Here is an 18,954-nt window from a genome sequence, read left to right on the forward strand (position 1 = left end):
ATTATTTTAAAAACAAAAAGCTAAATAAATTGTATTTGTCTTTTTTTTTTTTGGTCAAATTTTTTATTATTATTCACATGAAACAAGACAACACATTAAACACAATCACAATACATAGAACTTCACAAGAAAATAACAAAACAATAATAAGTAAGGGATAATGTATGGCTACGAGGTCATTGTCGCAAAATAATTGACCGACACGGAGTTTAAAATACCGAGGCGCCGCGCCGAGGTGTTTTAAACGTAGTGAAGGTCAATTATTTTGCATATACCTAATTCATTTGACAAATCGCAGTTGTTCTGTGGCTCTGTCAGCCCAAATAAAGTGATTATTATTATCGCGGGCAGCCTCTGGCTCCGCTGTCAGTGCAGCGCTATACATTATCCCGCTTATTACATGGCTAACTTACTAACAATATACCTAATTCATTTGACAAATCGCAGTTGTTCTGTGGCTCTGTCAGCCCAAATAAAGTGATTATTATTATCGCGGGCAGCCTCTGTGTTCTGGCTCCGCTATGTTCTGGGTCCGCTCGTCGCTCCGCCCCCTGTCATCGCCGGCACGGCAGTGTCTAATTGCACTGAAACAGTGTGTCAGTGGGCTTGATTGCGAACAGCTGCGCTCTGCGGTCATTATTGAAAAATCTGCGGTCATTATTGAAAAATAATGACCGCAGTCGGGGGGCTGTTGACCAATCACAAGCAAGCATTTCGGCGAATGTGAAAACGCCATGTAATAATACAGAATAACAATTTATACAGACAAAAATAAAAGAAAACAGAGTTCAACCTTCTCATTTCTAAATCCAAGGGGTACTATCTAATAAATGGTCTTTCCCAGTGTTCAGCCCCGATTCCCGGCCGTGTGACCTTATATTAATAAAACGTACATCTCCAATTCACCACAAGGACCACTTTTTGAGAACACGACCCGAAAACAGAGCAATGAACCTTCATGAAAAAACAAAAACCTGTAGAGGTGTTCCATAGACTCACAGAGACCGTGTAAAAGTGACCAAACAGTGAAGAAATAGTTAAATAGCTGCCCCCCCATTAAATCCCCAGCTAAACTCAAGAGGACAAGACAAAAGACAAGACAGACAAAACATTTCCTCCTCCCCCTCCCAAGAGACCGCCGGACCCCCCCGATCAAGCACCCCAACCCCGCTCAGCCGCACATGGCGGTCCTTACCTTCTCAGCTGCTGCGAACCACAGGTCAATGCCAGCCTGTCCTACCCCAATCACCCGCGCCGTGGATATCTCAAGATAAATCACATCCAATAGTGTTAAGGACCAGTTAATCACTGTAAGCTTCTCAGGCTCCTTCCATCTCATTGCTATTAGCTTCTTCGCTGCTGTGACACCCGCCAGGACAACCCTTTTTAGTTGAACGGACGCAGGTAGTGTCGTTATATCGTTCAGGAGTAGCGTAACAGCTGTGAATGGGATAGTTAAGCCACACAGGTCTGAAAGTTTGTCCGTTATTGACCTCCAGAAGCGGGCCACTGGTGGGCAATCCCAATACATATGCATATAAGTGCCAGTGGCCTTTTGAGAGCACAAAGTGCACCGAGTCGGTTATCAGGCCCATAGCAAATAGCTTCCTAGGTGTAAGATAGGTCCTATGAATATAATTAAAATTAATTTGCTGGTGATTGGGGTTGCGGGAAGATAATGCCACATTTGCCCAAACATCATCCCAGTCAAACTCTGGGTCCAACTCCGGGATATCCACACGCCAGATTGTATCCAATGATAAATTTTTATACGTGGACTGAATTAAGAGCATATAAAAGTCTGAGACAGAGTGGGGGCCTGTCTAACCTGCAGAGTGGGGGCCTGCCTAACATGCAGAGTGGGGGCCTGCCTAACATGCAGAGTGGGGGCCTGCCTAACATGCAGAGTGGGGGCCTGCCTAACATGCAGAGTGGGGGCCTGCCTAACATGCAGAGTGGGAGCCTGCCTAACATGCAGAGTGGGGGCCTGCCTAACATGCAGAGTGGGGGCCTGCCTAATTGTTGGTCTTGGACTTCCTGACGGGCAGACCCCAGGTGGTGAGAGCAGGCAACTGCACCTCCTCATCCATCACCCTCAACATAGGGGCCCCCCAGGGCTGTGTTCTGAGTCCCCTCCTCTACTCCCTGTACACACACGACTGTGTGGCTCAGCGGAGTAGCAACACAAGCACTTTGAACTGCAACTTCTGTATGAAAAGTGCTATACAAATAAAGTGTATTATTATTATTATTATTATTATTATTATTATTATTATTATTATTATTATTATTATTATTATTATTATTATTATTATTATTATTATTATTATTATTATTATTATTATTATTATTATTATTATTATTATTATTATTATTATTATTATTATTATTATTATTATTATTATTATTATTATTATTATTATTATTATTATTATTATTATTTAATATTCAACTTCAGCCCTGATCATAACCACCACATATTCAATACATTTAGAAATTTAACCATTTAAATGCCAGTGTGTGTGATGGCATCACAAATTATTGTTAAAAAAACACACAAAAGTTAAATATTTTCAATATATCAAATGCAAAGTACATTTTTCTGGGGGGAATTATTACAGGCTAGTGTCAATGATTAGTAACAACACTGATTTTGATGGATTTCTTGTTTTTTGTAATGTCAGATTTAACAACAACTATTTTCAGAAAAGTGGGAGTATTTCATTTCTAATCTGACATTACAAAAAACATAAAAATCTAAAAATAAAAATGGTTATGATCAGGGCTGAAGTTGAATAAAAGAGTTATGACTGTTTAGACTGCGTTACTCTCTGTCACAGTGATCTCCGGGTTGTTCCCCACCTAGGTTATCTAACTATCGTGCCCCCGCAAAGTTCAGTGACCTGAATGCAAAAAAATATATATATATATTTATTTATTTGTTTTTCTTTTTTTTAATCTGCACAGGCCAGGCCACCGGGAAAACTCCCGGTGCTCCCGATGGCAAGTCCGGGCCTGCTCAAGGTATAGGAGAATAACATGCACACCTCTGACACTATTATAAATGTGTGTGTCCACTGATAAACATGACCAGGTTTAACATAGTTCCTGTTTATTTTCAAGTTTTGTTTTATTTGTCACATACAGTACAAGGTACAGGTACATTATAGTGAAATGATTGGTTCTGTATGACCCTCCTGAGATTGTGCTTCATAAAGTAAAAAAATAAAGACCAAATACTACAAAATATACAATATACAAAAGACTAAAGGCTAAATGCAGAATGCAAACATGAGGTAGAGAAGTAGTGCAAAATATTTTAGTAATAAATAGATCAAATGTGGTGTTGTGTTAAAAAGTGTTTAACGTGTCTAAAGTGAACGTTAAAGGTGAATGTTTAAAGTGAGTGTGTGCATGTGGATGTTGTGTGCAATGAGTGTAGAATGGACGAGTTAGTGTTGCATAGAGTCCATATTGAGCAACCTGATGGCCTGGAGATGGAAGCTCCTTTTGAGTCTCTGTACCGGCCATGAGACTCCGGTAGCGCTTGTCTGACCGCAGCAGTGCAAAGAGGCAGTTGTTTGGGTGGCTAGAGTCTTTGACTATTCTCTTTGACTACCCAGCGTTACCAAATAGTTACTCCGTGATGTGAAGGAGTTTATATAGGGGCCTGTCAGCATCACCATCTGCATCAGCTGGAAACAATTAGCTGGGGAGCAAGGGACCGTCCACAAGCTACAATACAAACTGGAGAGCATACTGCAAAAGAAACAAGAGTAAGATAAACAAACAGCACATATTAAAATCACACAGTTCACTGAAAGCAGAATAAATAGGTTTCAGGTCCACCCTGGTGCATTCACTCTGTTTACATTTGTTTTTGATGCGGTGCAGATTCACGGCCTCCGGCGGATCTGAGACTTATGTTGGTCAGTACGCATGGGTCGTGGAGGACCTGGTCGGGGAACACCATCCTGGGTAGGGATGGCTTCAAAGAGGAGGCGTCCGCACGTTGTCAGAAGGAAGAGGTCACCATCACCGGTGAGGAACATTCAGGCCGTTTCACGAAGATTCATGTCGTCGACACCCCGGTTATCTATGGATACCATCTCCCGAAACGTGAAATGTACGTGAAAACGACAATAGCGGAATGCGTTGGCCTGTCGGTCCCGGGGCCCCACGCCTTCCTGCTGGTGATCAGCCTGACATCAAGATACACAAAGGAGGCGAGGGACGCCGTCAAGTGGATCCAGAAGAACTTTGGAGAAGACGCCTCCATGTACACCATCGTTCTCTTCATACACGGAGACACAGACCTGCTCGGAGGCAAACCGCTGAGGGGCTTCCTGAGGGAGAGCACTGCGGTGTGGAGGCTCATCGACAGCTGCGGAGGAAGATACCACTGGTTCTCCAACAGCGGGAGAGCGGACAGGATCCAGGTCAGAGAGCTTCTGGACAAGATAGTGAAAATGGTCGATGACAACAGCGGGAAACACTACAGCAGTGAGATGTACAAGGAGACCCAGAGGAAGATGGAGGTGATTGAACACTCTTCTTCTATTCTATTGCGTTTATTTGAGGATTTTTTACATTTCATATATATAGCTTTTTCTTGGTTTTTATTGTGTTTGTTTTTATTGTGTTTTGTGTTGTGTTTTATATTTCATATTTATATTTTTATTCATTATTCTTATATTATTCCATATTATTTCATGTTGTTAATATTATTATTATATTATAATTTTTTTTATCAAATTAATTGTTTATTATTTTGTATATTATGTGTGTATTATTCCTGGTATGCCCTGCTAACTAAGTTAGGGATAATTTCCAGCATAGCCTGACTTAAGCCAGACCTTTCCATTCCCCGACGCTCGATTGTCTAAATCACCATGACAACAGATCAAAAAGTTTGAGCCTGGTCGAGAGCAGGGTTAAGTTCAGTTAGCTGGATGAACCATGGCCACGCCCCCGCAAAGAAATGCCAGCTCGCTTCCTGAAATATTTCTCACAGTCTAGATCCCATTATGCCATTCTGAATTATGTTTTTGTGCTTCGTTTGAAATGTAAAATGATAGGTCTGCAGTAACGCTGATAATAAATCATATTCAGCCTATGAATTTACTTTGTCCTATATAATGCACGTCATATTTATACGGATACGGCGCTCGCGAGTCGTGACACACAGTTATTTTAATTAATAACGGACTAAACGGATCATTGCAAATGTGAATCCCGCTGGGATATTTTTAATGAATGAAACCTATCGGGTGTTTGGCTCTGATTAGTTTAATATTCTTCGCTGTGTATTTGCGTAACGGAGCACCTGGATGCATTTCATTCAAACTGAAGCGTCTATGCGCGGATTGTGGATATGAATTATGAGGAATCTGAATCTGTGGAGTATTTAATTGTATCACTGTGACAGTGTCACACGTTATTGTGATATTGTAACTGGGATTAAAATATATGCGGAGATGCGCTGTTTGATGGATTTGATGACGTGACGTGACTTGATAAATTGAATGAGCCTTTGACGTTTTTGATGAATGAATTTGAGAAAATGCATTTATCTTTTCAAGCACTGTTATCTGATGATGAACATGAGGTGTCACTGGTATAAACCAAATGGTAATCAATTCAATGCATGTATGGATTAGGTCCGAAACAGATTAAAACCTGATTAATAGTGTAACTGCAAGCCTCCCTCCAACCCTCTCTTTGGAAACCATGTATTTGTATAATACCTAAGCACATACAGATATCCTCATGATATAATTCGTATCAATTAGATATACTATTTGGGCTTGTTTTTATCGTTATTCTGAAAGAGCTGAACTAATTATTTTCGCTAGCAAGATCTCATTTGATTATTCATTCCATAAGCCTATACTGCCAGCAGGCACGCCCATTCTGCAATCTGTTAATAAAGTTTTAAATCAATCAATCAATCAATGCCGTTAGAAGATCAGGATTTCTGCCTTCGACACTGGCTGTCTTTTCAGCTGAGGCGGGCGCGCGCAATTATCCTGAGTCTCAAGTCTGGTTCAAATGAACGAGACTGAATCAGCGTTCGAGGAACAGGAAAATCCCGGATTCAAACATCGGGTTAATTGAATCTGGATAATGGGACTCTTGATCGACTTAGTTGAACCAGGTACGGGGAATAGGGCCCAGGTGGCAACAGGTTTAGAGGGAACAGGTGGGATTAAAGGGAACAGGTGGGTTTAAAGGGAACAGGTGGCTTAAAGGGAACAGGTGGTTTAAAGGGAACATGTTGGTTTAAAGGGAACAGGTGGTTTAAAGGGAACATGTGGTTTAAAGGGAACATGTTGGTTTAAAGGGAACAGGTGGTTTAAAGGGAACAGGTGGTTTAAAGGGAACATGTGGGTTTAAAGGGTACATGTGGCTTAAAGGGAACAGGTGGCTTAAAGGGAACAGGTGGTTTAAAGGGAACATGTTGGTTTAAACAGGAACAGGTGGTTTAAAGGGAACAGGTGGTTTAAAGGGAACAGGTGGTTTAAAGGGAACAGGTGGTTTAAAGGGAACAGGTGGTTTAAAGGGAACAGGTGGGTTTAAAGGGAACAGGTGGTTTAAAGGGAACAGGTGGGCTTAAATGGAACAGGTGGTTTAAAGGGAACAGGTGGGTTTAAAGGGAACAGGTGGTTTAAAGGGAACAGGTGGGCTTAAATGGAACAGGTGGTTTAAAGGGAACAGGTGGTTTAAAGGGAACATGTTGGTTTAAAGGGAACAGGTGGTTTAAAGGGAACAGGTGGTTTAAAGGGAACAGGTGGTTTAAAGGGAACAGGTGGGTTTAAAGGGAACAGGTGGTTTAAAGGGAACAGGTGGTTTAAAGGGAACAGGTGGGCTTAAAGGGAACAGGTGGTTTAAAGGGAACAGGTGGTTTAAACGGGAACAGGTGGTTTAAAGGGAACAGGTGGCTTAAAAGGAACAGGTGGTTTAAAGGGAACAGGTGGGTTTAAAGGGAACAGGTGGTTTAAAGGGAACAGGTGGTTTAAAGGGAACAGGTGGGCTTAAAGGGAACAGGTGGTTTAAAGGGAACAGGTGGGCTTAAAGGGAACAGGTGGTTTAAAGGGAACAGGTGGGTTTAAACTAAAGGGAACAGGTGGCTTAAAGGGAACAGGTGGCTTAAAGGGAACAGGTGGCTTAAAGGGAACAGGTGGTTTAAAGGGAACAGGTGGGCTTAAAGGGAACAGGTGGTTTAAAGGGAACAGGTGGTTTAAAGGGAACAGGTGGGCTTAAAGGGAACAGGTGGTTTAAAGGGAACAGGTGGGTTTAAACTAAAGGGAACAGGTGGTTTAAAGGGAACAGGTGGGCTTAAAGGGAACAGGTGGTTTAAAGGGAACAGGCTCACGCCACAGCCCTCGTCTGCTCCCGGCTGCCCTTGGGGGGAAGGACGACGGGATGGGTTACGCGCAGAGGAGTATCGCATCGGCGATCCTACAAGACAATGCATGCGTGTGTGTTTTGGTGTGTGTGTGTGTTCCGGTGTGTGCCGCTAAACATTTGAGTGTCGTTGCATGCCAATTAAAGACCTCTGCGACAGGTCCTACATTATTATTATTATATTATTAACAGGTGGTTTAAAGGGAACAGGTGGGATTAAAGGGAACAGGTGGGTTTAAAGGGAACAGGTGGGCTTAAAGGGAACACCAGTGGTTTAATGGACAAAAGACAGAATATTTCATTTGACATACATGTAAAAAACAATGATATGAGATTAATCTATATATGGTGCACTAACATAACATGAACAGTTCAAATGTATCATGCAGAGAAGTAATTAACTATGCCCATTTACATCCACCCCAAATTGTTCTGATTTTTCGCTAGTGTCCCATTTAAGCCCACCTGATCAAAATGTTAATTTACAAAAAGATTAAGATAAATATGCACATTTATTGACCATTGAACTGTATAATAATATAAACGACATACAAAAATGTAAACTATGCATGCGTATCATGCTTTATGCCATTGCAATGAACCATACTATGCAGCATGTGGTCAGTTAGATAGCATGCTAAAACCCATATTTTGATTTCAAAAGAAACAATATTAATACTTCAAGTAATAATATGTCTTATCCAAAACATCAATCTCTTAATTGTTGATTACAAATGAGTACTGTAATGGCAATTTATTATATGTTACATCACTTGTACAGCCTATTGGACATGTTTCATAGCTCTGTTATAAATACATATTTCTCTGTACAAAGCTTTAATTAGTCTTGTTTAATTGTTTAATTAAACAACGGCCAAGGCCCAGGACAGATATGACACGTCCAAGTAAATCACATCTTCTTATTCTTTCTTATTGTCTTCATATCAATCTTGTGACAGATACGACAAAACCCCTAATCTCATCTTTGTTTACCTTTCTTGTCATATCTGTTATTAATTTGTCATCTTTTGACGTCATGTTCAAACTATGTATTTGTTGTAACTCTGACCAGAGCTCTCTCTCTCACTTTCTGGTCAGACGCTCGTATTAACTCGTCTCTGATTGTAAACTGAGGATACTCTTTCTGTGGCCACAGAAACAGAAATAAACTATGTTCTACTCATCTGAATTTCTACAGTTTCACTGTTTGGCTCATTTAAAAATATTCCACAACAGTACTTACCAAAAACAGGAGTCGAAATATGAAGAAAAGGTGTTCTCTTGAGGATCCACGCCCCCAGGACCCACGTTTTTATGCAACTTCTTCACAGCTCAGCTGGCACATGTGTGCTTCAATAGCTCAAGGTCAGTTCATCTGATTGGCTTACAAAAATAACTGGCATATAGGTAAGAAGCAGCTTCATTGGGAGGAATATTACACAGCAACAAAATTATGATGAATTTTTTTCCCAATTTGACTCAGAAGTTGCAAGTGGGCTTATATGGTACATGGGCTTAATAGGGACCTTTATTCTAACCCATATAATGTAACTCTGTATGATAGCATGTACAATAATTCTGTATTATACAGTGTATGTATGTATATATATATATATATATATATATATATATATATATATATATATATATATATATATATATATATATATATATATATATATATATATATATATATATATATATATATATATATATATATATATATCCACATAAGGTAAATGGGGAAACAGTGGCTCAGGAGGTAGAGCAGTCGTCTGGTAATCCGGAGGTTCTCTGTTCGATTCCCGCTCCTCCTGGGCAGCGTGTCGAAGTGCCCTTGAGCAAGACACATAATCTTGGTTGGCACCTTGCATGGTCGCCTCCCGCCGTCGGTGTGTGAATGTGTGAGTGAATGGGTCAAATGTGAGGAACAAATTGTAAAGCGCTTTGGATAAAAGCTGTTATATAAATGCACCATTTACCATTTATATCCACATCTGTCTGTACATACCTGTACATAAGCCGTTTACATATCTGTAAATATTATAATTATATCTATTCTGTGCATATCCCTTACCTACTCTTACTAGTTATGCTGCTGGCCAGTATGACTTACTACCATAGTGTCTTTATACCTGTATCATACATCTGATTAGCACTATTACTCAGTAGTGCTAATTTATATCTTTTATACCCACTTTAATCACCTGTACATTGTATATTACTGTTTGATTGATTGATTGAAAACTTTATTAACAGATTGCAGAATGGGTACAATACAGTACGGCTCAATATACACACAATTGTTAAGGGGATTCAGACCAGAGAAAGACTTTCGTCTTGTTTACATCAGGGTGTTGCAGTTTACAGTTACATTTGCAGTCTTCCACCTCAGGAATATAGCCAAACTCTGGGCTATTTTATCTCATGCAGAGCTAGACATGTCTGTTCGTGCTTTTATTCAATCAAGGCTGGACTACTGTAACTCTTTATTTACGTGCCTGAGCAAAGCCTCAGTGGACCAGCTGCTAGGTTGCTTACCAGGTCCAGGAGGTCCTGCCATATCACACCAGTCCTGGCCCACCTGCACTGCACTGGCTTCCTGTCCAGTTGTATCCTGGGAGGGATTCTCCATGATAGCAGCCAGCTTCCTGCCATCACCTCTAGTCTGACCAACTCGACTCGACTCCCACCACGGAGCTAGCCTTCCTCACCAGCTTGTTCAGTTTGTTGGTGTCCCTCGATTTGGTGTAGCCCCCCCAGCATGCCACAGCATAGAAGAGGACGCTGGCCACTACAGACTGGTAGAATGACTGCAGCAGTCTATTGCAAACATTGAAGGACCTGAGTCTCCTCAGGAAGAACAGCCTGCTCTGTCCCTTCCTGTAGAGCAGGGCTATTCAACTAAATTGTTCAGGGGGCCACATTGTCAGAAACCCAAGGGGCCAGGGGCCGGACTGCCACGGCGCCTCCCCGTGCTATGAATATATGTACACTTGACACAACACGCAACCACATTTTCACAACTTTTATTTAACTACATTGCAAAAGTAGTATACTTTTCAAAAAAAGTGCTTCATTTATGTGCCACATCTGCAACATCTCCTGCAAAAAATGCTTCATTTATGACTGTGCAACAACTGCAACATCTCCTCTTCAACATTTCAATATAAAAATAAAATAAAAAACAAACAAGTGCATGATGTGCATCTGAACATTCTAACATCAACACTTGAACAAAAAAACACATTTATAGTGCAGCTGAGCTTATGAAAAAGTGCTTCGTGTCTGTGCAACAACAGCAAATCACAGTATCTTATTAGCACTTATTGTCCACTCTTAACTCTCAAACATCAGGGGGGTGGGGGGCAGACAGGCCTAGCCTACATACACACATCTAATGAGAGCGATTGCACTTCTTTGACTGGGCAATGGCAGAGAAAGAGGGTTCATAGGAAGTGAGGGCTACCCGCAAACAGTGATGCAAATGCTCATTTGTCAAGGAGGCATGGTTGCTTGTTTTAATGGCATTCATGTGAGAGAAACTGGATTCACAGATGTATGTTGAGCCAAACATTGTTAGCACAGATATTGCCAGCGTTTTTATTTTGGGGAATGTCTTGACATGAATACACTTTATCCAAAATGTTGTGGTGGATTCATTCTCAAGTGCCTGCTTCAGAGCAGATGATGCTTGCATGTCAATTATTTCAAGTTGCAGGAGACCTTCATCAATGTGAAGTGATGCAAGGAACTCTTGTCCTTTTGTGGAAATAGCAGCTACATTGGCAAATGGGTTGCTCACAAAATGCATCAATTCTCTGGACATGTCAAATTCATCAAATCGACTTGCAAAGTTTTCCCTCAATTTATCAATGAAATCTGTCATTAATTGAGTGACGTTTGGCTCAATTGTGCGTGTTAACGTTGACATGAAAAGAAAAAAGTAAAAAAAAAAAAAAAAAAAAAAAAAATTATTATCATGTAATATTTGGCGGGCCGGTCAGAATCATCCCGCGGGCCGCCAGTTGAATAGCCCTGCTGTAGAGGGCCTCTGTGTTGTCCGACCAGTCCAGTTTATTGTTCAGGTGAACTCCAAGGAACTTATATGACTCCACCACCTCCACCTCGGACATTATCCACCCCTATAACTCCAGCCGGTCCCTGAGGTCTTCCTGGTGGTGCCCCCAACCAGGTTAAGGACTAAGGGGGACCGAGCTCTTGAAGCGGTGGTCTCAAGGCTCTGGAATGAGCTCCCCCAGGTCTTCAAAACCGCTCTAAAAAAGCACCTATGGGAGGCCGCAATTCAAAACTGGCCCCGGTAAATGTCCAACCCCCCCCCCCCCCAATGTACAGTTTCCTCCCCCTCAAATGTATATATTCACTTTTAGAAACAATACTGTATATTTGTATATCTTGTATGTCATAAATGTCTGGATGTAACAGTACTGTATATATGTCGTGTATGTCATAAATGTTATGAATTGAAAATGGGGGACCCTGATGTAAACAAGACGAAAGTCTTTCTCTGGTCTGCATCCCCTTAACAATTGTGTGTATTGAGCTGTACTGTATTGTACCCATTCTGCAATCTGTTAATAAAATCTTAAATTCAATCAATCAATCAATCAATCAATCCAGAGCCTCCCCTCTGTGGACCCTTTCAAGGGGCAGCTGAAAACCCACTTGTTCAGATTGGCGTTTGGCCATGTACACACTTGAATTGTTGATTTAGTTTTCCAGATTTTGTTCTTGCCTGCCTTTATATTGTATGTTTTTATGAATTGCTCTGTTTTTTTGTTTGTTTTTAAACTTGTGAAGCACTCTGTGCATTCGTGCTGGGTAGGGTGCTATAGAAATACAATTTTACTTAAGAAATAAAGTTTCACTTACATACTTACTTACTCTGGTTCGATGCCAACCCTCTTTTCGTTGTACTGTACTTGTGTTGTATAATGGCACTACATTTGAATCTAAAGGGGTCGACCATTTCATAGAACAGAGTACAAGCTACTCAAACGTCTACTTGCAAATACTATTTCCTCCACCAGGGGGCGCTGATTCTGTCATATAACAATAACAAATATATTATAGTATAACCGAGAGTTGACTTTCATGCATTTGTTGAACAGTTAATACTTTCCTTACAGTACAGACCTACTGGTTTGTCTATACCAGACAACAACATAATATAAAGCATATAATTTAAACTTTTAAAGGTTATCTTGGTCGTCTTTCTCCCTCGACGTTTGTTTTTGAAGACGTGATGTATGGAAGTTTCTGGATCGTAGCTAATACACTATCTTTGTTTAATACCGTGCAGATGGGCATTACGGCTCGTTGAAGGGAGCCGGGTCTTTTGGCTCCGTCCCTTTCCAAGAGTGATTGATTGATTGAAAATTCCCCTACCCAACCCCCGCTCCCCACCCTACAATGTACAGTTTCTTCATCAAATGTATATACTCTCTTCTTCTTTTTAACTCTTTTTGTAACACAAACAGTACTGTATTTGTAAATCTGGTATGTCATAAATGTATAGATGTAGCAGTAATGTCGACCTGTATGTCATGTATGTCATAATATGTTATGATGAATTGAAAATGGGGGACCCTGATGTAAACAAGACGAAAGTCTTTCTCTGGTATTGAGCTGTACTGTATTGTACCCATTCTGCAATCTGTTAATAAAGTTTTCAATCAATCAATCAAAAACCAAAGAGATATGTTCAAAATAATCGGATCGTTCGCGAACTTCACATCACTAGTGTCGACGGCCGCCAGATAAACAGTTGCTATTTTGTTTTTGTGTTGTTGTTGTCGGTACATCATAATAATCCTGTCGTCGTCTCTTGTTTATTATTATTTTGGCGCACGTATCAACAAGTATTTATTTTATTTTATTATTATTATATTCGGGGGACCTTGTTGTAAGGCCTGGGACAGGCTGGCGTTATTATTATTATTAATATTATTATTATTATTCTGTTTCCAATACTCCATGTTTGCGGATTGCACGGGGCATTACATAATAATAAGCTGTTGGGGTCAGTAGCAGATACAGTCAGTTACAATCAGTAGCAGATACAGTCAGTTACAGTCAGTAGCAGATACTGTCAGTTACAGTCAGTAGCAGATACACAGTCGGTAGCCTACCGATCAGCTGGCCAGTTGTTTGGCTTTTATTGTCGAACCGTTTATTATTATTATTATTATTATTATTATTATTATTATTTTTTTTTTTTTTTTTTTTTTTAATACTGGCCTTTTATTATGGGGAACACTAGAACCCACGTTAGGATAGTATATGCTACGTTTGGTGTCCTGTGTGGATTTTCGGCTTTTTTGGTCTGGAATCTTGCGTATAAACAACCATGGACTGCTGCAATGGGAGGCTTGTCAGGTATCATATCATAACACACACGACATTGTCATAAATGTATAGATATAGCAGTACTGTCTAATATGTCATGTATGTCATATATGTCCTGATGAATTGAAAATGGGGGACCCTGATGTAAACAAGACGAAAGTCTTTCTCTGGTCTGCATACCCATTCTGCAATCTGTTAATAAAGTTTTCAATCAATCAATCACATCACTTATTTCTGTTTTTATACATGAATTTGCAGGCTTTATGGATCCTAACTAAGTCTCCTCAACGCATCTATCTGTCTGTACAGGACGTATTGTCTTTCTGTAATTTTGTATTGCCACAATAATTCGCATCTAGGCCTATACAGTCTTAGTGTAGACTTAGTGGTACAATACACATTAAAGCCTCTTAAGCGCATAACTGCACATTAATCGGAGGGGCTGTGCTGTATATGCGAAAGCTTAAAGGGGCACTTCACCAACAAACAAAACAATGCTCATTTATTTGTACACATAATCTCGCACACACATATAAAAAAAACTGTTTCGCACACGTTAATTTAGTTTGACACTTATTGACAGTAAATGAGTTTGAATATGGCCACCAGTGATGTCATCGACGGGAACATTGAATCCTTGTTGTGTTGTGTTAATTACAGCTCCATGAAAGGATGTAGATCTGAAAAAATAGCAATGCCTTGTTTTACGGGGACTGCTACCTTATCATTTCATTGAGCTGTAATTAACACGACGCAAGGATTCAATGTCCCAGATGGCATCACTGGTAGTCATTTTCAAACTCATTCACTCTAGTCTCTCAACAACTAAATAACAATAACAATAACACTAAATGAACGTGTGTGAGATGACGTGCAGTCGGTGTAATTACCAACTGTGCCTGTGGCTGGCTGGTATCTTTTAAGTGTTGGAGATGACCGTTAGAGCTGCCTTCGTCTTGTCTTATAGTATAAGTAGAAAGCTTTATTGTCAGAGCAATATTAGTAGAAGTAGAAAGCTTTATTGTCATTGCACAATACAGTACAACAACATTTGTTTTTTGTGCAGCACCTAAAAGAACGATACCTAAAAGAACGATACCTACACACACTACCACACAACACATTCCATGTACTCATAGACACACTCCCACACATACATTAGTTGTACCCATAGGCTACTCACGATCGCACCGTGACCACTGACCACACATTCATGTACCCACACATACCCTCTGCTACACGTGCACTTATTCACAACACAAGAACATCACATTTAGAAATGTTTTAAAGCATTGCAAAACATCACAATAGAACAAAAATATTGCACATATTATTATCTTGCTATAGGTCCCACCCTGTGTCCTTCACTGTGTTCCTCGTGTCTCCCAACAGGAGTGCTGGCGCTCTGGGCCCTGATCACACACATCATGTACCTCCAGGACTACTGGAGGACCTGGCTGAAGGGCCTCAAGTTCTTCATCCTGGTCGGCGTGGTCTTCTCCACGTTCGCCGTGGCCGCCTTCATGACCTTCCTCACCGTCGCCATCACAGAGAAGCAATGTAAATCGTGTTATGTAAATCTAGTTTAGTTTAGTTTTATTATTATTATTATTTTAAATTTGTTTTAATTGTGTTTTTGCTAGGTTTTTATTGTTTTTTACTACCGGACAGTCCGGTAGAGAGAGAGGAAGAATGGGAGATAGACGAGGGAAGACATTCGGCAAAGGTCGCTGCCGGGTCCGGGAGTCGAACCCGGGACAGCCGTGTTGCAGCGCAGTACGTGGTGTGCCACTCGGGCACTCTAGTTTAGTTTCATTTGTCACATATAAGGTATAATGTACATTACAGTGAAATGCTTGGTTCTGTATGAGCCTCCTGAGATTGTGCTTCATACAGTAAAAAAAAAAGTAAAAAGAATAAAGACCAACCACTATGAAAATATACAAAACTAAAGTACAAAATGCAAACAAAAGCCAAAAGAAAAATCGAATCTAAAGGAATGTAAAACTAATCTAAATCCTGCCTCTAATGCCCATAGTGTATATTGTATAATTTAGCATATTAACCCTTGTACCCTTCTCAAAACAGTTACAGACCCCTCGTGGGCAAAATGTCCACATGAAATATTACCAGAGAAATCGTTGTATATTGATTTCTTTTATTTCACTTAATTTTTTGCTACATCTTTTAACCAACTTCAGTCCTGATTATATTCATTCATCTATAGAATGTTGTGATGATACCACTCATATTCATAAAATCGAATTGAAATATTCTCAATATAATAAAGTATTTTGGCTACACACAAACACATACACACTCATTTCTCAATACACAGATACACATCTCACTCTACATCCATAACAACAAGCCAACACCATTTTAATTGCTCCACAATAGAATAGAATTGATAGAATAGAATAGAAGTACTTTATTAATCCCGAGGGAAATTCAGCACCACATCACATTACTAGTGCTCACAATAAGCATTTAGGTAGTCAAAAATAAGAATACACAGTCAAAGATATACATTCGTGCAAAACACGTTTATAGAGTGTTATTCTGTGCTCAGTGAGGCGCTATACAGTCTGATGGCTGTTGGTACGAAGAACTTCCTGTGTTGTTCAATTGTGGAACGAACTTCCCACCACAGTTCGCCGTCGACTAAAAACACACTTCTTCTTCCTCCTTATTACCACATTTACATTTACATTTGGTCATTTAGCCCGACGCTTTTCTCCAAAGCGACTTACACGTTTTGTACAACAAGTCAGCAGGAAGGGTACAACTCTTATCAGCTGAGTAACAATGTTCATCAAAGTGTTAAGTGCTACAGTGTAGGTTAGTTAGTATATTAGGACAAGTGCATGACAGTATGGTTAGTTAGGGTTAGATTATTATTATTAAAAACAAATTAATTCCAGATAATGGTTGAAGAAGTGCGTCTTTAGTCGACAGCGAAAGATTGGACGGGTTTGGGCTCCTAACTGTGGTGGGGGGGAGTTTGTTCCACCATTGTGGAGCAAGGACCGAGAATAGGCGACTTCTCTTTGATGACCCTCCCGGAGCTCGGATAGGAGTGTGGGTCTGAGGCGGCCAGAAGATGCAGAGCGTAGGGGGTCTGTAGTTAGAGACCATTGACCGGAGGTAGGCGGGAGCCGTTCCCTTCGCCGCACGATATGCCATACTACCTACTATACTATACTATAAGTCTCTACTACTCTGCACTCAACACTGCAGCACTGTTTGAGGAACATTGTTACTCAGCTGAAAGATTTGTACCCTCTTTGGATAAAAGTGTTCAACTAAATGACTAAATGTAAATGTACATTTATTCCATTGGCCTGCAGTGCTCCATGACACAGTGGAAACAGGAAGGTGGCATGTAATTACTCCTATGTCAAAGAAATTACTCAATCAGCTACGAAATAATTAAAACTAAAGATTTGAAGCCCCGGCTTTAGTCTGAAAGCTGTAAAAAAGAAAAAAAATAGAAAGTTGCTATAGCAACCGTGGGATGAAAACACTTTGTTATAATGGACGTCAATGTTTGCAAAAGAGTGGATTATAGACTTAATATAGAATCACTGGCTTAATTTCCAAAGTTTGTCCAAAAATCCTGGCTGAAGCATAATCACAGCCCGAGCGATCCAAACAAATAAAACACAAACGTATTGTAATAATATCACTATAATTTCACTGCTACCTTATTATGTAAATCTAAGCTCAATTGCTGTATGACTCAGAAATTATATGACGTGATGCACGCCAGTATTCTCGTGCACACCAATATCCCGTTATTATGCGGGATCGATCAAGTGTTGTGTTTTTGAGTCGGTCCACGTAAGCATCATATCCGAATCAGAAGCGGAAGGTTGCCAAGAATCAGAAAATTGCCAAGTAATAAACTTTGCACAAGGGGTTTGTCCTGGTCGTTTGGTGCGTCAACATACAAGGGGTTTGTCCTGGTCGTTTGGTGCGTCAACATACAAAGGGTTTGTCCTGGTCGTTTGGTGCGTCAACATACAAGGGGTTTGTCCTGGTCGTTTGGTGCGTCAACATACAAGGGGTTTGTCCTGGTCGTTTGGTGCGTCAACATACAAGGGGTTTGTCCTGGTCGTTTGGTGCGTCAACATACAAGGGGTTAGGGCGGCTAGGTGGTGTAGTGGGCAAGGCGCTCGCCACCAATGCAGGAGATGCTGGGTTCGAGCCCAGCTCTCCGCATTGCTATCAGCTTGGCTGGTCGTTCATACTAACACAATTGGCAGTATTAGGGGGTGGGAAGCTGATGGGTGGGGATCGGACGTTGTGGACAGCGACTCCTACAGGTCGGTTGCGCTGTGCAGGTGAAAAGATGCGACGGCTGCTTCCTCGAGTACCGGAGCGGACACGTGATGTAAGGCTTCGTCCACATTGCAGCCGGCTTGTGGGAGGCATGGCCTAACAGCGTTCGAGACAGGGGAGGGTAGAATTGGACGATACGAAATTGGGATGGGAGAAAAATAGAAAAATGGGAGAAAAAGTAGATAAAAAATAAAAAAAATGGGTTTGTCCTGGTTGTTTGGTGCGTCAACATACAAGGGGTTTGTCCTGGTCGTTTGGTGCGTCAACATACAAGGGGTTTGTCCTGGTCGTTTGGTGCGTCAACATACAAGGGGTTTGTCCTGGTCGTTTGGTGCGTCAACATACAAGGGGTTTGTCCTGGTCGTTTGGTGCGTCAACATTAACAGACAATTGGAAGTAGATTAAAACTAAAATGGAATATATAAGTCAAGTCAGTTTTATTTATATAGCACATTTTAAACAACAGCAGTTGACAAAGTGCTGAACAATTTACACAAAATTTAAGATCATATACTCAAACCATATCAAACTATTTAGAAATAGGTAGAAATAGTCCAGTCCTATAGGTATCTTGGTGTCCACCTGGATATCATGGTTACTGATAAAAAAAAACGTAAAAATAAAATCATTAAAAAGGCTGGCTCAGTGATTGGCTTCCCTCCTGATTCCTTGGAGATCATTATAGCCAAGCGAACTAGGACTAAATTTAACACCATTCTATCTTTTGAAGGCCACCCTCTGTACAATGTATTTGATGCTCTGCGAAGCTCATTTAGTGGTTTTTGATGCCTCGATGCTCTACTGAGCGATTGAGAAGGTCCTTTGTTCCTGCTG

At 40.6% G+C, this 18,954-nt stretch overlaps 1 protein-coding gene across 4 annotated transcripts in view; it reads left to right on the forward strand.

Annotated features, from left to right (window-relative positions):
- The window catches only part of LOC311244267 (hepatic lectin-like), a 30,423-nt gene that overhangs the window by 7,386 nt on the left and 4,083 nt on the right, over nt 1-18,954 (forward strand). The window contains exons 6-7 of one of the 4 annotated variants that reach the window (XM_084333683.1): nt 2,968-3,024; nt 3,895-6,239. In XM_084333683.1, coding sequence (XP_084189809.1) covers nt 2,968-3,024; nt 3,895-4,844 — 1,007 coding nt within the window. In that variant the 3' untranslated portion in view covers nt 4,845-6,239. Of the gene's footprint in view, nt 205-2,967; nt 3,025-3,307; nt 3,777-3,894; nt 6,240-15,168; nt 15,337-18,954 lie in introns of those variants that run through there. The other 3 variants (XM_084333684.1, XM_084333685.1, XM_084333686.1) reach the window with 3 other exon arrangements.

The sequence above is a fragment of the Notolepis coatsorum genome (genome assembly GCF_963971535.1).
Source record: "Notolepis coatsorum genome assembly, chromosome: 17".
NCBI classification, from domain to species: domain Eukaryota; kingdom Metazoa; phylum Chordata; class Actinopteri; order Aulopiformes; family Paralepididae; genus Notolepis; species Notolepis coatsorum.